The 20,490-nt window shown below is 44.2% G+C and overlaps 1 protein-coding gene across 2 annotated transcripts in view; it reads right to left on the bottom strand.

The window, feature by feature from the left end:
• Positions 1-242: 242 nt before the first annotated feature.
• The window catches only part of TRIM65 (tripartite motif containing 65), an 85,186-nt gene continuing 64,938 nt past the window's right edge, over positions 243-20,490 (bottom strand). For both annotated transcript variants that reach the window (XM_073608234.1, XM_073608235.1), the window contains one exon: positions 243-2,176. In XM_073608234.1, the coding sequence (XP_073464335.1) occupies positions 1,617-2,176 (560 nt within the window). In that variant the 3' untranslated portion in view covers positions 243-1,616. The remainder of the gene's footprint in view (positions 2,177-20,490) is intronic.

Raw genomic sequence — 20,490 nt, 5'->3', positions numbered from 1 at the left:
GCCTCTGCAGCCTGGGATCGGGTGAGCATGTGCGCATGCGCTGCTCTGGAGAGAGGACTGGGTCACAACAGTGGGATGTCTTTGCGGTCTACCTGTTCGTTGGTCAACAGGTAGCCCGCGATTTTTAAGTACCATAGTTGGTTACCATTCCTTGAGCATGCGCACTTTTAAAGCGTGACATGTTAGGTATGTATTTACTCAGCTTGACACCATCTTTCATATTATACAAAAAACATGGTGTATACAATATATTGTGTTTTTTTATTTGTTTTTTGGTTCATTAAAATGTTTTTTGTTCCAAAAAAATTTGCGTTTGAAAAACTGCTGTGCAAATCCAGTGTGATATAAAAACTGCAACGATCCCCATAATGTATAATATTTGGACATTATAAGTAATGTGCTAGCAAAAAAATACTGATTTAAATTTGTAAACAAAAAGTGCCAGAAAAGCTTGGTCTTCAAGTGGTAAAATTAAAGAAACTTACAATTTAAAAAAATGATCCTGTCACATAAAACAGTCATTTTGGAGGCCATCTCCAGAATACATTTCCAGTTTGATAAGGTTAGAACCTATGTAATGTCTTTTCTGTTAATGTTGTCACTGTGCCAGTAAAATAGGATACATTTATTCAAATTGTACATAGAACTTAGACTTTTAGAACACAGTGACAAGTCTACTTACTGCAAGTTGGCCTCTTTTACATACACAGTATAGTTGAAAATTACTAAGTGTCCAGAGGTCCTTTTCTTCCCCCATATTCAGCTAAAACACATTGTACTTTTCACATATAGTCATATATTTTAATATCTTTTAGCATATTTAGATAAGTCAATACAAGAAAATTCTTTTCATCAAATACCCAGATATAGATTTTTTTTGTAACAACGATTGTGAAGGTTGTAGAGAAAGCTGAAAGAACAATATAGTAGCCACTACATATCTCTGATATTTAGGTGTGGTGTGTTAAAACTAAAAAACTCCTACTTGTTGGTTGAATCACTGGTGCAGAGTCCAGCAAAACACATTTCCTGTAATGTATGTAGATGCATTTAAAGCACACTTCCAGCTTGGGCAAACAATAAAAAAGAAAATTTCCCTAACAGTAGGTAAAAATAAAAACACTGCTCCAGTTGCAACGCTTGCCTTTAATCTGGAGCTGTCCCTGCAGCACTTCTTCTCCACTACAAGATGTTCTCTGTTTTATAGGTTGATTAGAAGTCCAGCATCGCTCTGCCTGGAAGACTGAGGACATTACTGTAAATGCAGGGTGTCATGAGGTGTCACCAGGGTGCCCTGAAATCACTGTGTACTGTTGCAGAGAATGGCACTGACATCACATCAGGGCTGCTCTCTGCATCTCCGAAAACCACTCACTGTTAGAAAAGATTGTGAGAGGTTCCAGGGCTTTACATGACTTCCCAGAAAAATATATTTTAAAAAGTACCTATACACTGGGGGGCCTCTAGAGGAGAAGGTTGTGACTTGTGAGAGGCATCAGGTTGGGCTCTAAACACGTAATACATGCTGTAAACACTGACCATGCAGAGGTATGTAATAGCCTCAACACAGGTGGTTCTCTTTCAGATATGTTTTTACATTGCATAGCTAGATTTCGTCACACTGCCCCATCCTCCCCTACATTATTTTGCACATGGTGCAGTTTGACAATTACATCTTCTCCAATCCAAAATACAGGGTACAATCTTTCAAAGAAAATACAGTGGAACATGTGTAGATTTTCCAGATCCCCATCCTTGATGCCATAGAAGGTAATGCTGCCAGCCGCACAGTCTAAATGAACACCAATCCTTTTGTACATTGGTAGGTTCAGCAGAACTTCTTTGTTACCATGCCAAGCAGAGTGGCCCATGCTCCGTAACTCCAGACTCCATGAACAGCTGTTTCTTCCAATTTGGTTTTCCATTTCTTTGGTACGTTTTAAGGAATCATAGGCTACCCCTATCTGCACAAAGAAGGTTGATATTTCCACCTCCCAGTAATGGCTTCCCTCCGAGAATCCCTCTGTGCACATCACCTGCCAGCTTTGAAATCTCTTGGGGGATTCAGGAACAGTATTACCCCTTGAACTTGTCTTGTGTGTGGCTTTACGATTCTGATCTGATATTATAATGTGTTTGTTGGCTGTTTCTGGGTCAAACATCAGGTTTCTGTAATCTGTAGATTGAAGCAAGCAGATGTCCATTAGAATAATAAAAACATGACGTTAACTTATAATCTCTGGTCAACCTATGTGTTGGGGCATTTTTTAATGGCACCTCAACTCACATACAATGAACTGAAGCATACTACAATTCACATAGAATGCTGAATGCTGCACTGTGTTGCTTAAAAGGGTAACATGCATTTTTTTGGTCGGTTGTAGTGCTTGGCAGAACATGCCTAATAAATGGGCTACTATCATGCATGAATTAATAAACAGGAAAAGATCTCTAAAGTGTAAATCATCAAAGTCAGAACTGGAACAGCCATCGGTTCTAAAAGCCACCAAGGGAAAGGTGGAAGCTGATTTTCATGAAAGGCAGAAAGATCTGTGATGTTACAGCTGTAGGAATCCCCTAGGTTACTTAGTAATTGTGACTCAAAGTACACCTGTACTTATATGCAAGTACAGTAAAACCTTGGATTGAGAGGAACTTGGTCTGAGAGTGTTTTATAAAAAAAAAAAATTTGCTTGCCTTGCAAATGTTGACTTGATATACAAGTAGCGTCATGTCACAACTGAGTATAAAAGAGAAGAGAGGTGCCTTTAAGTGTAGTAATATGGTTACATTTAATAAAGGTACAACATTTAGCAACTTACATGGTTGATGAATAAAACCGGCACATTCAAAGAGGCACATCTAAGTATGTAGGCATCAAGGGTAAAGCTGTCCACATAGACAATCCTCTGCACCGCCATCGACGTCATTCCTTCCACGCTGAGCTGTACGAGCGTTTCAAGCTTCACTCTGAGATCGCTCTGCTGCAGGATAGTCTTCCCCATCACTATCGCAGACTGACAGCGATGAGAGCGAGCAGTGCGGAGGATGGTCTATGTGGACAGCTTTACCCCAGATGCCTGCATACTTAGATGTGCCTTTTTTAATCATCAACCATGAGAGTTGCTAAATGTTGTACCTTCATTAACCACTTCAGCCCCGGAAGGATTTACCCCCTTCCTGACCAGAGCACTTTTTACAATTTGGCACTGCATCGCTTTAACTGCTGATTGCGCGGTCATGCAATGCTGTACCCAAACGAAATTTGCGTCCTTTTCTTCCCACAAATAGAGCTTTCTTTTGATGGTATTTGATCACCTCTGCCTTTTTTTATTTTTTGCGCTATAAACGGAAAAAGACCGAAAATTTTGAAAAAAAATGATATTTTCTACTTTTTGTTATAAAAAAAATCCAATAAACTCAATTTTAGTCATACATTTAGGCCAAAATGTATTCAGCCACATGTCTTTGGTAAAAAAAAATGTCAATAAGCATATATTTATTGGTTTGCGCAAAAGTTATAGCGTCTACAAACTAGGGTACATTTTCTGGAATTTATACAGCTTTAAGTTTATGACTGCCTATGTCATTTCTTGAGGTGCTAAAATGGCAGGGCAGTACAACCCCCCCCCCCCCCAATGACCCCATTTTGGAAAGTAGACACCCCAAGGAAATTGCTGGGGGGCATGTTGAGCCCATTGAATATTTATTTTTTTTGTCCCAAGTGATTGAATAATGACAAAAAAAGAAAAAAAAATAAATTTACAAAAAGTTGTCACTAAATGATATATTGCTCACACAGGCCATGGGCATATGTGGAATTGCACCCCAAAATACATTCAGCTGCTTCTCCTGAGTATGGGGATACCACATGTGTGGGACTTTTTGTTAGCCTAGCCGCGTACGGGGCCCCGAAAACCAAGCACCGCCTTAAGGATTTCTAAGGGCGTAAATTTTTGATTTCACTCCTCACTATCACAGTTTTGATGCCATAAAATGCCCAGATGGCACAAAACTCCCCCAAATGACCACATTTTGGAAAGTAGACACCCCAAGCTATTTGCTGAGAGGCATGTTGAGTCCATGGAATATTTTATATTTTGACACAAGTTGCGGGAAAGTGACAATTTTTTTTTTTTTTTTTGCACAAAGTTGTCACTAAATGATATATTGCTCAAACATGCCATGGGCATATGTGGAATTACACCCCAAAATACATTCTGCTGCTTCTCCTGAGTATGGGGATATCACATGTGTGGGACTTTTTGGGTGTCTAGCTTCATACGGGGCCCCTAAATCCAATCACCGCCTTTAGGATTTCTAAGGGCGTAAATTTTTGATTTTACTCCTCACTACCTATCACAGTTTCGAAGGCCATAAAATGCCAAGATAGCACAAAACTCCCCAAAATGACCCCATTTTGGAAAGTAAACACCCCAAGCTATTTGCTGAGAGGCATGGTGAGTTTTTTGCAGGTCTCATTTGTTTTTGAAAATGAAGAAAGACAAGAAAAATGTATTTTTTTTTTCTTTTTTCAATTTTCAAAAGTTTGTGACAAAAAGTGAGGTCTGCAAAATACTCACTATACCTCTCAGCAAATAGCTTGGGGTGTCTATTTTCCAAAATGGGGTCATTTGGGGGGGGTTTGCCATCTGGCCATTCCATGGCCTCCAAAACTGTGATAGGCAGTGAAGAGTGAAATCAAAAATTTACGCTCTTAGAAAGCCTGAAGGCGGTGCTTGGTTTCGGGGTCCCGTACGCGGCTAGGCTCCCAAAAAGTCCTAAACATGTGGTATCCCCGTACTCAGGAGAAGCAACAGAATGTATTTTGGGGTGTAATTTCACATATTCCCATGGCATGTTTGAGCAATATATCATTTAGTGACAACTTTGTGCAAAAAAAAAAAATAAAAATAAAAAAATGTGTCTTTTTCCCGCAACTTGTGTCACAATATAAATTATTCCATGGACTCGACATGCCTCTCAGCAAATAGCTTGGGGTGTCTACTTTCCAAAATGGGGTCATTTGGGGGGGTTTTGAACTGTCCTGGCATTTTATGCACAACATTTAGAAGCTTATGTCACACATCACCCACTCTACCACTAGAAGACAAAGCCCTTTCTGACACTTTTTGTTTACATGAAAAAAATTATTTTTTTTTGCCAGAAAATTACTCTGAACTCCCAAACATTATATATTTTTTTAAAGCAAATGCCCTACAGATTAAAATGGTGGGTATTTCATTTTTTATTTTCACACAGTATTTGCGCAGCGATTTTTCAAACGCATTTTTTTGGGAAAAAACACACTTTTTTAAATTTTAATGCACTAAAACACACAATATTGCCCAAATGTTTGATGAAATAAAAAAAGATGATCTTAGGCCGAGTACATGGATACCAAACATGACATGCTTTAAAATTGCGCACAAACGTGCAGTGGCGACAAACTAAATACATTTTTAAAAGCCTTTATAGGTTACCATTTTAGATTTACAGAGGAGGTCTACTGCTAAAATTACTGCCCTCGATCTGACCTACGCGGTGATAGCTCACATGCATGGTGCAATTGCTGTTTAGATTTGACGCCAGACCGACGCTTGCGTTCGCCTTTGCGCGAGAGCAGGGGGGGACAGGGGTGCTTTTTTTTGTTTTTTTTTCTTTATTATTTTTTTGCTTTTTTATCTTATTTTTAAACTGTTCCTTTCATTTTTATTTTTTTTTAATCATTTTTATTGTTATCTCAGCGAACGTAAATATCCCCTATGATAGCAATAGGTAGTGACAGGTACTCTTTTTTGAAAAAATTGGGGTCTATTAGACCCTAGATCTCTCCTCTGCCCTCAAAGCATCTGACCACACCAAGATCGGTGTGATAAAATGCTTTCCCAATTTCCCAATGGCGCTGTTTACATCCGGCAAAATCTAAGTCATGAAATGCTCGTAGCTTCCGTTTTTTTAGGCCATAGAGATGTTTGGAGCTATTCTGGTCTCTGATCAGCTCTATGGTCAGCTGGCTGAATCACCGGCTGCATTCTCAGGTTCCCTGTTGGGACAGGAGAGCCAGAGAAAAACATGGAAGACGGTGGGGGGGGGGGGTCATTCCCTTCCACTGCTTGTAAAAGCAGTCTAGAGGCTAATTAGTCGCTAGGATTGCTTTTACATGAAAGCCGACCGCTGGCTGAAAAAAATGATACCAAGATGATACCTAAACCTGCAGGCATCATTCTGGTATAACCACTCAAAGTCCAGCAACATACCAGTACGTTGCTGGTCCTTGTTGGGCATATACTGTAAACTTTTTTTTCATGCAGCCTGTGGGCTGAACGAAAAAAAAGATATTGATCGGTGGGTATGCCCACCATTAGAATACCTCCCTTCATCCACCCACTTCTAATGATGGGCATACATGCACCGTTTATATATGCCGAAGCATGGGGTATCCTCCCGCAAAAGGCAGGAGCAAATCGCTCCTCCACCCACTGCTGCCCCCACGCTTCGGCATATATGCTGAAGTATGTAACTGTGGTGGTGAAATCACCTCCGACAGCGCTGGAGTCACGGCTTTATGTATCGTGGGAGCAAACGCTGTTGCTGTCAAGATAAATAAATCCGCGCTGCAGCTGAATGGCGTACCTGAAAACAAAAAAATGGTTAAAACACAGTAAACTATAAAAAAATTACATACCTGAAAAGCAAACATGATAAAACATAACAATAAAACATTGCAGAATAGAATACAGTAAAAAAGAGCAGAACAATAGAGAGAAAATAGAGAGAGAGAGAGAACAATAAAACGACAACTATTTTTGTTTTTTTATTTTATATTTTTTTTGTGTATTTTTTTTTTTTTAATAACTAACTTTTAAAATTGTAACGGTTCCAGGTTTGGGTCTCTCAAAATGCGATGGCATCTTGGGAGACCCTGTGAAAGTGTGTCCTAGTCTGTGCAGTGCTGTACCCTATGCTAAAACTCAACTAGTGTATGGTAGCGTTCAAAACATTCACCAATGCAAAGATCAGGATTGCCAGGACAGGAGGGACAATAATACCGGGTGTCACGCCTAAATCTGCGCTTTCTGCAGACACAACATTTTCTTTGGGGGGCTCGTTGGGTAGGGGTACTCTGGAGGACATAAGGAAAATGCCTCTCATGCAGCCGGCCTACTGCATTTGGTTGGGGAAGGTGAGGTGGAGCACAGTCTGGAAACAGAAGGGCTCTGACGATCTCTGGAAATTAAGGAAGGATCCAGTCCGTCCTGAAGCTCTGTATAGCACATGAGCGTTCAGCAAAGCCAATTGAAATTGAAAAGTATTGAAAGTATACAGACACTTTTTTGTAGCAGCGTCTGGCCTTACGGGCAATTAGGTACGGCGCCAACAACTGGTCGTTGAGGTCTACCCCTCCCATATTTTGGTTATATTCGTGGACACAGAGGGATTTCTCCACGACACCAGTCGCTGTAGTAATTTGGACCGTCGTGTCTGCATGAAGGGAGGTAAGAACGAAAACATTCTTATTGTCCCTCCACTTCATAGCGAGCAAAATATTACACTGCAAGCAGGCTCTCTCCCCCAGCCTAAGACGGGAATCTACAAGCCGCTGAGGAAAGCCCCGGCGATTAGGTCGCACGGTGCCACATGCTCCAATTTGATGATAAAAAAGGGGACTAAAAAGTGGCACGCTCGTGTAATAATTGTCCACGTACAAGTGGTACCCCTTTCCGAATAAGGGTGACACCAAGTCCCACACTATCTTGCCAGCACTTCCTATGTAGTCAGGGCAGTTTGTCGGCTCTATGTGACTATCTTTGCCCTCGTAAACCATAAAACTACATGTATAGCCTGTGGCCCTGTCACAGAGCTTATACATCTTGACCCCGTATCTGGCACGCTTGCTGGGAAGGTACTGTTTGAATGACAAGCGGCTAGAAAATTTAATCAGGGACTCATCAACGCAGACAACTTGATGGGGAGTAAACAAGTCTGCAAAACGTTGGTTGAAGTGGTTTACGAGGGGCCGAATTTTGTAGAGCCGATCATATTCAGGGTCTCCATGGAGGACGACAGAGTTCATTGTCGTTGAAGTGCATGAACCGCAAAATCTGCTCGTATCGTGCCCTGGCCATGGAAGCAGAGAACAAGGGCATATGGTGAATTGGGTCAGTGGACCAATATGACTGCAACTCACTCTTTTTGGTTATGCCCATGTTGAGGGAAAGGCCCGGAAAGATCTTAAATTCGGAGACCGTAATTGGTCTCCAATCTCTGGCAAGGGAGGACTGGGGATTAGTGGCGATGTGTTGACCAGCGTATAAATTGCTTTGGTCCACAATAGATCTATAGAGATCTTCGGTGAAAAACAGTGAATAAAAATCCAGTGGCGTAAAATCAACTGTTTCCACCTGAATTCCGGGTTGGCCAGTGAATGGGGGCAATACGGGTGCTGCAGAAGTGGTGGGTACCCAATTCGGATTGGCGAATGCAGCAGGAAGGGCACGACGGGCCTGTGTTCATCTTCTTGGTGGCAGCGGGACCCTACTAGTGCTTGTCACCTCACCAGCTTGAACTGCACTTATGGGACTCGCCACGTCACCACGTGATACTGCAGTGCTGGATGTACGACCAGGGTGTACTAGGCCGCTGGTGCTTGTCAGTTCACCAGAAGGAATAGCGGCGCTAGTACTTCTCTGCTCCATATGAGGGACCTGCGGTTCTTGCACTTCAAGGACAGAAGAAGAAGTTCGGGGTCTGGTACGCCTGACCCTAGCAGGGACCACAACTCCGTCGTCAGAGCTATCTGTCATGGAGCCGCTGTCCTCTACAGGATCGTATTCTGAGCCTGAACTTGACAGATGAGTGACTTCCTCTTCACTATCTGTCATGCTCAGAAACCTGTAGGCCTCTTCACTAGTGTACCTTCGATTTGCCATTTTGGGCTCTAAATTTAGGGGTACACTAGTGAGACTCACAGGCAAAAAAGTTCCTGACTATCAGCGACTGATTCAAAACGCTACCAAAAAACTGTTAGCGATCGCAGGGATCAGGCCTGACTCTGCGAAGGCTGCAGTTATGTGTGCTTAGTGTTTTGTGACAGTTATCGATCAATACTACACTTGGGTGGGCTGGGCTGGGCCGAGGGGCAAAACGCAGGTGCTAGCAGGTATCTGGGCTGATCCCGCTAACACCGCGTTTTTTTGGGGGACCCTAAACTGCTGGGGAGTATAGATCTGATCGGATCAGATATCGATCTGTTCAGATACTATAGCACTAAGGGAGGTGTATGCTGCGTGCATGGGTGTTAGCGGTACTGGCGCTAACCTGACGCTGCCTGGGGCGACGCAGACCTTATCTGACCCTAAAAACGTAACTTCTATCACCGCCGGGCAATTAGGGGGTTAAACCTTTATAAGGTAATAAACGGCGGGTGCCCTAAAACTATAATAAACAAACCAACTAACCAGCGTCACCGTAACAATTATATGGTGACCACTGGTGAAAGGGTTAACTAGGGGGCAATCAAGGGATTAAAACCTTTAGTAGGTAGTATATGGGGGTCCCTGTCGTTATAAAACACTAACGGCGAACCTATATACTTACCTCCCTAACTAGCGTCACCTGTGTCACTAATACAGCGATCAGAAAAACGATCGCTTAGTGACACTGGCGACGGGGGGTGATCACAGGGGTACCCTAGACCTAAAGGGGGGTACCCCAGACCTAAAGGGGGCTAACCTAACTGCCCTAACACTTATAACTGTCACAAACTGACACCAATGCAATAATCAGAAAAAAAAAAAAAAAACTGCTATTGGTGTCAGTGTGACAGGGGGTACAGGGGGTGATCAGGGGGTGACAAGTGTGCCTGCGTGTTCTACTGTTAGTGTAGTGTTGGTGCAAACTTACTTGGACGTCTTCTCTTCTCGGCGCCGGAACGAAAAGACCGGCTCGAGGAGAGTGACATCACTTCCTCTGCTTCTGTTTACATTCACAGAAGCCGAGGAAGCCCGTCATTGGCCAGGAGCGATCGCGAGGGGGGAGCCACGAATGAGTGGCCTCCCCCTCACCTTTGATCGACCCTGACCTGAATCCAACCGCCGCTGGCACCGGGGGGGGGGGGTCCAATCGGACCCCCCACCCGCGGGCAGGCAAGGACGTACCTGTAAGCCCTTTTGCCTGCCCGTGCCATTCTGCCGACGTACATCGTCGTGCGGCGGTCGGCAACTGGTTAAATGTAACCATATTGCTACACTTAGAGGTGCCTCTCTTTTGTTTCATACTCCTGCTGGATTTTGCTTCTAAAACCCTTGTGGAGGCTGCCTTTTGTGGATGGACATTTTATTGTTACACAACCTATCCCATTGCTATAATCTGAAGGATTTACGAATGAATGGCCATGGAAAGAAACATCTGAGTTTCCATTATTTCTTATTGGGAAATTTGCTTTAATATACGAGTGCTTCGAAATACAAGCATGTTTCCAGAATGAATTATGCTCGCAATCCAAGGTTTTACTGTATATCTTGCTAGAATTAAAGGCTAAAAAGTAGAAGAAGACTGGGAAAACCAGCCTCTTGCAGAAAGTGTTTCTCCAGGCTTCCTGTATTGCTGGCCACATGACAAAATTGCTGACAGCATAAACAAAAGTCTAGGCATTTGGTCAAATGTTCTTACCTAATCCTCAACTTCAAAAGAGAATATGTAATCAAATGTCCAAGCTCTTGATTGTGAGCAGCACAGCCATCACGTGACAAAAATGATGCCCTTCTATACCAAGAAGACCCAACATGTGAGCAGAGGTCAATTTTAACAGTAATATTAGCCCCTCTCAGCTTGGTATCTACAGTTAAGCGGGACTACAGTTAAGAGGGACTCAGTAGTGTGTACCTGTGGTCTGAATAAAGTGATGTCATTGGTGTGTGGTCCTTCTGTTTTTTGATACATGCTGCATGGTACTTGATTCATCCATGCATGGATGGAAGACAGATGAATGCTTGGAGTGGTGTTAACTGCCATCAGTTTACCTAACCTCTCTGCCAGCCATTAAAAAAATATCTTAATGCTGGAACAAAGAGAAGGGGTTTCATGGACTTGCCAATCATGTGATCACTGTGATTGGCTATTACAGTGATCATTACTTTGTAACCACTGACTGTCAATGACAGCAGAGATACAGTGTTAGGGGGACAGGATAGAGTGCAAAGCAACAACACATACAGTTGGCAGCATGAAGTAAGAGCCATCTCTGTGCTGCCACATATAGTATGCGTTTTGCCAATAGGTTAATAGAAGATACATTTCAACATGTGTCATACTTTATTTTTATAGATCTATTTTGTATACTACTTGACCTTCATACCTACACTTTATGGCCAACAATATGTAGATATCCCTGCAAATTTCTGAGCCCAGTTGAACAAAGCCAGGTCTGTGAAGACATGGCTTGATGAGTTTAGTGTGGAGGAACTCCAGTGGCCTGCACAGATGCCTAAAATTAAAGGATTTGTTCACCTTTGATGACATTTGCAAAAAAATCCACTATGCATTACAGCTTCACCGTAATGCGCTTCATTAATGCGCTTTCTCTTGCAGCAGCTGCTGAGCTCAGCATTCCGCAAGAGTAAAAGAGAACAGACTGTGAATGCAGGAGTAGGGAACAGAGGTGTAAATAAGGAAGAGAGGGGGGTCTAAACCCTCCCAGAGCATCCAGGCCCAGTGCCTGCCACTGAGCAACAGCGACACAGAGTGCAGCTGCAACCGTGAATGCACAGATTGTCAGTCTGCATGTGATCATGTGACCCGCCTGCCTCTATGCCCACTTCCCAGATGCACTCGTTTGGCACCTTTCTTTTCTGGAAACACACAGGCACACAAACGTATGATGCTGAGCCTGGTCACTGTTCATCCACTTTCACAGACTGGTATTTTCTCTCTCTACCACTGCTCCCATATGTTTGTCCAGGACTTGCTTATTGCTACCACTGCTCCCATATGATTGTCCAGGACTCTCTTATTCACATAGGCAGCAGCACCAAAGTGGCAGCCAGTGCACTCACAGCTTTTAACTATGACATAAGGAATTTATTAAATGTTTGCCCTTTGCACCTACTCAGATTGCACAGTAAGGACTTGTTTACACTTGTGATGCCCTCTGAAGAGTGATGTGTGGTGAGAAGCTATTATGTCCTTTCCTCACCATGTATTTGAATCCGTAAAACACCCACACCACCATGCCGCAACCACGTGCATTGCACACAGCTTCTGTGCAGCCCCATTCAGTTGAATGTGTTACGTAACGTACATTTTACATCTGGAGGAAAAGAGTTTTAACCTTTGAATACGGAAAAGCTTCTTTACAGTAATGCCCTTTACACACGATAGGATTTTCCTACAACAGAATCCATGTTTTTTTTCCAACGGATGTTGGCTCAAACTTGTCTTGCATACACATGGTCACACAAATCTTGTCGGAAATTGCGAACATCAAGAACGCGGTGACGTACAACACGTACGACGAGCCGAGAAAAATGAAGTTCAATAGCCAGTGCGGCTCTTCTGCTCGATTCTGAGTATGCGTGGCACTTTGTGCGTCGGAATTGTGTACACACAATCGGAATTTCCGACGGATTTTGTTGTTGGAAAATTTGAGATCCAGATCTCAAATTTTGTGTGACGGAAATTCCTATGGAAAAATGTGTGATGGAGCCTACACACGGTCGCAATTTCCAACAACAAGGTCCCATCGAACATTTTCTGTAGGAAAATCCGACCGTATGTACGGGGCATAAGAAACTGTGAAAATGTGTAATAGACTCCTTCAAGAGCTGGCCCTGGCCAGCTCAGTAGACTGTTTTAAAAAACGGCCTGGATTCTTTCCTAAATGCACATAATATAACTGGATACTAATATTTAAAGTTAATCCAGGGAATATCCAATTTTCTCTAGGGGGATCAGGAAGGAATTACTTTCCTTCTGTGGGGTGGGGATACATTTTGCCATGCCCCAATACAAAGCATCTCGTCCGCTGCCTTTGTAGTTTAAGGGGGAGCTGTTGGGGGTAGTAGAAACAAGGCTGAGCTACGTGTTTTACCATCTCCCCCCCAATGCAAATGTTATCGAGGCCTAACACCAGCCATAGACGGAGCAAATTTCTTTCCTGCAACTGCGAGTGGGGGGCAGATGGGGAAGCTGTCCTTGCCTGGAGACCACAGTGATTATTGATAGCGGCTGTAATACCTGCTAGCAATAATTACATGTAAAATCCGACAGGCTGGTTTTACCCAAGCTGATCGATCGCCTTGGGTACATTCAGCATGCCCATACATGGTTTAATTCTCTGCTGGTTCCTGCTGAACCAGCTGAGATTTGAACCGTTTATGGAGAGCTTTAGGTTGGCTATTCTCTATTCTTAGTATGAAACCTGAGTAGGTGCAAGGGGCACAATCTTGTAATCTTGTAGCAGGCAATGCACTCACAGTTTTTTTTTATCTCTTAAAAACAAATTACAAACATTTCTTATGAAACAGTTTTAAAAATTTTAAAAAGTTGGAAGTGCACTGCCTGCCACAATATCGTCCCCTCTGCATCTGCTAGGGTTGCACAGCAAGACCCCTTTCACACTGAGTTTTCAGGCGTTTTAGTGCTAGTAATAGTGCTTGTAAAGCACCTGAAAACTGCCTCCCATGCTGTCTGAATGTGAAAGTGCTTTCACACCCAGGCGGTGCGCTTGCGGGATGTTAGAAAAAGTCCTGCAAGCAGCATAGCTCCCAACTATCCCTGATTTGGAGCAAGGACTGTCCCCGATTTGGAGCAATGCCGGTCTTGCCTACAAATTTGTCCCTCATTTTGGTCTGATCTATACAGTTGTATATAAAATGCACTTTTTAATCGATCAAAAAGTGTTTCCCAGTGCAAAAACTTTCAAACGAAATCTAAATTGCTGCATTTGTAAATTTCAAGAGCCAATATAAAGTAATAGTAGTGGTTAAAAAAAGCCCTTGTGAGTTCAACTAATCTTTCTTTTTAGTTTAATTCTCCTTTAAGGGGGTGTGGCAGGCAGCGTGTCCTATGTCTACAGGCTTTTGCTAAAAGGTGTCCCTCATTCCCATCTCAAAAAGTTGGGAGTTATGAAGCATCTTTGTGGCTGTTTGGGAGCGCTGTATACAGCGCTCTCAAAACGCCCCTGCCCGTTACAATGAATAGGCAGCATTTCTGAAGTGCCTGAAAAGTGCCTCAGAAGTGCCGCAATACAGGCGTTTTTAACCCTTCTTTGTCTGCTAGTGGGGGTTAAAAGCGACCTGCTATCGGCCGAAAATGGGCGGCCCCAGTGTGAAAGGGGTATAAGGTTGGCTATTATCCAGCCTCATTTATACTTACTAAATGGCTATGGTGTGGCAAGTATACAGTGAATACATGTGGCCAGGATCTCAGGTGTTCAAATCACTAGCAGCTGCTCAGCCTGTACAACTGAATGACAGCCTGAAAGAAGCCAGGGCTGTGCTGCATTTGCACATCCAGTGGTTACCCCCAGTCTGGGACAAATGTCTTGCCTTTGATGCAGGTGGATTGCATTTAGGGGCAACCATCTATCCCAAACAGCAGGTAACCACTGAATGTGCTAAAACATGCCCTGAATCTCTTCAGCCTGTCATTCAGCTGACACCACTTCCCCGGGAAAAAAAACGATCTATGGAACAAAGCCGAGTGCTTGTTCATGAGGTGCTGGGGCTTGCGCATCTTAGGCAGGATGGAGAGAGGAGCCAAACTGAAAATCAAGTAAGCACTATTTTACAAAACAGAGGACTGCATAATAATGTACTGGATGAGGCTTATGCATAGAGGATTTTTTGCAAATGTCATTAAAAGTTGAACTACTCCTTTAACGCTACTGAACATCCTTGGGATGAAATTGCATGCCAGTTGCAAGGCAGGTTTTCTCATCCAACATCCGGTACCTTCACAAATTGCTCTTTAGCCTGCAATTTACACAGAGACATACAAAATCTTGGAGGAAAGTCTTCCCAGAAGAGTGAAGACTAATAGCAGCAAAGAGTGAACCAACTCCTTGTTAATGTCCATTGCTTTGAAGTTCAATAAGTTTATAAAGGTGTTATGCTTACATGTCTACAAACATCTGGCAATAGTTTAAATGACTTCCTTTAATGACTAACTGTACCTTGGCATCTTTATTGAACGAACACTGCAAAAAATTACATTATAGGATAAGCGTTAGTATGGCTATTTTACTGCTAATGAACTTGCCTAACTAGTCTGAAAAAGGGGCTAGTTAAAAAAGAAGTGATTTTGGAAGAAAATGGAAGTGATTTCACTTGTCCATATATGTGGCTTTTGAGGACAACAACAGAGCTCAATGGAAAAAAAGTGAGCCGTGATCCCCATGTTGCACTGACTGGGCAAGAAGCATGCATTAAAGTGGATGTAAACCCTCATATATACCCAGTGAAGTGAACGGTCCCAGATGATACACAGGGATGAAACAAATCTCCATACATAAGTTTTACACGTATATCGGCTTTCTTTACCTTTATATACTGTTTAGAAAGTTTCAAATGCGTTAGGAGATTTTCTCTTCCAGTTCAGCACTGCAGTGAAGCCTGGGCAAACAGCCAAGACAGCTGATTGAAGGAAAGGCACACACCCCCTCTCCTTATAGGTAAAGACTTTCAGAGCTGATCGTTGAATCACTCAGCACTGTGCTAATCTATTTATAGCATCCTTCCCAACACAAAACTCAAACTGCTTTTATTATATGTGATGGAGAACTTGTCAGGAGTAGGGATGAGCTTTCTGTTTGAGTCGAACATGAGTTTGACTTGAACATCGGCTGTTCGATCATTCAATGAAGATTGAACATTATGGGGCATTCACGCCAAATTTGAGCAGCATGTCACACCCCATAATGCACTGCGTCATCGCATTGCAGTGCATTGCTGGCTGATGATTGGCCAAGCATGCATTATGACCCGCATGTTTTGGCCAATCACAGCGCCGTCAGCAAAGAGAGCCATAACTGGCCAAAGGCAGGGTGCCTTTGGCCAATTATGGTTCAGGGGGTTAAGTCTACGCCCCACACTATGTAAGGCTGCCTGCACGTCAGCCCTGTGTAGTGTGTTGCTGGTGTTAGATTGAGCAGGCAGTCTGTTCCTGGTGTACTATTTCTAATCTAGGCAGGCGATTTAGTATTATATACACACACACACATATATATATATATATATATATATATATATATATATATATATATATGTATATATATATATATACATACATACACACACATACACTGTATCCAGTTTAGCTAGATCTCACTGCAGTCCGTTCCTGGTGTACTGTTTCTAATCTAATTCAGGCAGGCGATTGTTAGCTGGAGTGTATTTAATATTTTATATATATATATATATATATACACACACACACATATATATACACACATGCACACACAGTCAGACTGGTACATATACATATCCACTGTATCCAGTTTAGCTAGATCTCACTGCAGTCTATTCCTGGTGTACTGTTTGAATCACTGCCTGAAATAGATTAGAGTCAGCTGCAGTGTATTTAATACACACACACACAGTCAGACTGGTGTAATAGATAGATAGATAGATAGATAGATAGATAGATAGATAGATAGATAGATAGATAGATAGATAGGATATCTCCACTGTATCCTGTGTAGCTAAATCTCACTGCAGGCCATTCCTGGTGTACGTATTCAAATACACTTTCAGGCAGGCATGCCAGGCAGGTTATTCAGTGATCTGCAGTGCATAAAATATATATACTGTCTCCTACATATATATCCACTGCATTCTAGTCTAGCCAAGCCTATATCTGACTGCAGGCCATTGCTGGTGTACGTTTTCAAATACAATTCAGGTAGGCAGGCAAGTGATTCAGTGATCTGCAGTGCATTAAATATATATACAGTCTCCAACATATATATATATATATCCACTGTATTCTAGTCTAGCTAAGCCTATACCTGACTACAGGCCATTCCTGGTGTAAGTTTTCAACGACACTTTCAGGCAGGCAGGCCAGGCAGGTGATTCAGTGATCCATAGTGCATAAAGATATATATATACAGTCTCCTACATATATATCCACTGCATTCTAGTTTAGCCAAGCCTATACCTGACTGCAGGCCATTCCTGGTGTAATTTTTCTAGTAAACTTCAGGCGGTGTTTTGCTAATCCAATTTTACAGCATGTCCGGAAGGCCACCAAGGAAAGGCAGACACTCACAGGCCACTAAGGGCAAACAGGCTCTGTGTCTACAGCCAACAATGCTGGTCGTGGACACGTGCATCCTCAGCACGTTGCAGTGGGGCACACTTGTCCTTTTTTTTCGACAGCTGGGCGTGTTGAGCCACAACATGCAGAAGAGTTGGTAGAGTGGATCACAAAGCCATCCTCATCCTCCTTATCCTCTTTCACCCAGGCTAAGACAAGTTTGGCTGCCAATGCAGCTGCCAAAGTGGCCTATTCCATCGGCTCAATGGCATCAGTCATTCCCTAGCCCCACCATCATGTCCTGAGGAGTCCCCCGAAACTGTTCGACCACAGTGTCGGGTACATGCTGCCGGAGGATGCACAGCGTTTTGAAGGCTCCGATGATGGTACCCAGGTTGAGGATGAAGGCAGTACCGTGAGCCCAGAGAGAGGGGGTGCCCAAGAAGGACAAGAAACTGGCAGTCATGTTCCCCCAGCTGCAGCATACTGCCAGGTTTTCTCCAGTGGCGAGGAGGGAGAGGACGATGAGGTCACTGACTCTACGTAGGTGCCTGATAGAAGGGAGGAGGAGGCACATCTCCAACGAGGCAGGATGCCCTCCAGGGGCCAGCTTAAGGACAGCCAACCGACTGCATCACACCGCAGAGCTCCGCATGTGCAGGACTCTGCTGACTCCGTGCGTTTTTTCAAAAGTTCTTTGGTGTGGGCTTTTTTGAGATGTGTGCAGCAGATCGCACCGTTGCTGTTTGCAACATGTCTGAAGCTTATCAAGCGTGGCCAAAACAGCAGCCACTTGGGCACCACATGCTTGAACAGACATTTTAATTTATGTCGAGCTTCCATGCAGTCCGTTGGCAACAGTACTGAAAAGACTCACACCAAAGAACAAGGCGGACCTCTCCTTGCTCCTCATCAGCTGGGATCTCCAACCCCACTATACCTTCAGTCCTCACAGAGACCTGCACTGAGAGGAATGAAGGTGTAGAATTAGGTGTCCCAAGCATTTGCGGGCAATCTGCTAGCGGTATACCTAAATCCAATTGTTGCAGGCAAATTTCCCTACCCCAGTTGCTAAACCATCAAAAGAAATTCAGGCCCAGTCATCCAAAAGCTCAGCGGCTGATTGCTAGTTTGGCTAAATTGCTAGCACTCCAACTGCTGCCTTTTCAGCTGGTAGACTCTGCCCCCTTTCGAGAATTTGTGGAATGTGCAGTACCTCAGTGGCAGGTTCCCAAACGCCTTTTTTTTTGCTCAGAAGGTCATTCCGGCTACCGGCATGTGGAAGGCAATGTCTTCGCCTCGTTGGACAGGGCGGTCAGCGGTAAGGTGCATATTACCGCTGACTCATTGTCCAGCAGGCATGGACAGGGATGTTACCTTTCTTTCACTGGGTGAGCCTGCTAGCAGCTGGGAAGGATGCAGAACAGGGTGCAGTAATGTTGTAGCTTGTTCTGCCACCACGCCTCCAAAATGGTGGTAGTGATGATTCTGCCACACCTCTCTCCTCCACCCCCTCTTCTTCTTCTTCCTCTATGGCCTCTTCTTGTGCAGATTTGTCCTCGGAACCAGCGGTGCTCTGTAGGCGTTCTATGGGCTACGCAAGCACTCAGGCAAAAAGATGCTATGCGGTGCTTGAGTTGGTCTGCTTAGGGGACAGGAGCAACACTGGGGCAGATTCGGGCAGCTCTACAGGGGCAGGTTCACAGGTGGTTGACGCCACGCCAGCTTCAGCCAGGAATGGTGGTTTGCAACAATGGCACGAACCTTCTCCCTGCCCTCCGCCTGGCACTTGACCCATGTTCCCTGTTTGGCTCACGTCCTTAATTTGGCGGTGCAGTGGTTCTTGTGCAGGTACCTGGGCTTACAGGATCTCCTGAGGCAGGCCAGGAAAGTCTGTGGGCATTTCTGCCGGTCATATAATGCCAGTGCTCGGCTGGCTGACCTTCAAAAAGGAATGCAACCTGCCCAAGAACCGCCTCATCTGTGACATGCCCACCAAGAGGAACTCAACGTTGGCAATGCTGCAGCGGCTGCACACGCAGCAGAGGGCCATCAATGAGTATCTGTGCGAGTATGGCACCAGGACAGGGTCAGGAGAGCTTGGCTTTTTTTTGCCATGCCAGTGGCTAATGATCAAGGATGCATGCACTGTCCTGTCACCATTTGAGGAGGCCACGAGGATGGTGAGCAGTGACAGTGCATGCATCAGTGATACTGTCCCTCTTGTCTTCCTGGTGGAGCACACGCTGCATGGAATAATGGATAGGGCACTTGAGGCTGAACAGAGGGAGGAAGAGGAGGACTTCCTTACCTCTCAAGGCCTCCTTTATCCAGACAGTATTCCTGCAGGCCCGCCTATCACACAGGAAGAGGAGGAGGATTGTGTCAGCATGGAGGTGGAGCAGCAGTCTTCAAGGGATCGTTTTCAGTCCCCAGAAACCCATGGACTTGTACGTGGCTGGGAGGAGGTGGCTGTGGACCATGTCGTCCTTAGTGACCCAGAGGACTCCGGACCGAATGCCTCAGCAAACCTACGCTGCATGGCCTCCATGATCCTGCAAAGCCTGCGAAAGGACACTCGGATTCGTGCTATCAAGGAGAGGGATCAGTACTGGCTGGCAACCCTTCTTGATCCACGTTACAAGGGTAAGGTTGCGGAACTTATCCAGCCTTCACAGAAGGAGCAGAGGATGAAACCTCTTCAGGAGGCCTCGCAGAAAGGTTTGTGCAATGTGTATCCAGAGCCTGGGAGGTTGCAATTTCCTGGTCCTCCTGGATAAGGTGATGCTGAGGCTTCGGTCAGTGTCAGAAGGAGGCCATCTGACCGATGCGTTCAGACGATTTTTTAGTCCGCAGCCCCAAGGTCTGATTGGTTCCAGCAACCAGAGTGTGATTTACATGGTGCAGGAATACCTTGGGGCAAAGATCAGACTTGGAGACCTTTCCAACCGAAAATCCACTGGGTTACTGGGTCTTGAGGATGGCTCACTGGCCAGAGCTTGCACAGTATGCAATTGAGCTACTGGCCTGTCCTGCATCCAGCGTTCTATTTGAACGCACATTCAGTGCTGCTGGGGGCTTTGTAACCGATCACAGAGTGCGTCTGTCCAGACTCGGTTGATCGTCTCACCTTCATAAAAATGAATCAGTCTTGGATCACCAGCTACCAAGCAACTGATGCTGATGTAACTGATTAATTTTTTTAGGAATGTGAGATCCCTTGAAGACTGC

Source organism: Aquarana catesbeiana, linkage group LG12, assembly GCF_042186555.1.
Source record: "Aquarana catesbeiana isolate 2022-GZ linkage group LG12, ASM4218655v1, whole genome shotgun sequence".
Classification (NCBI taxonomy): domain Eukaryota; kingdom Metazoa; phylum Chordata; class Amphibia; order Anura; family Ranidae; genus Aquarana; species Aquarana catesbeiana.
Note: the sequence above shows the minus strand (reverse complement) of the source record. Positions and strands in the feature narration are given on the sequence as shown.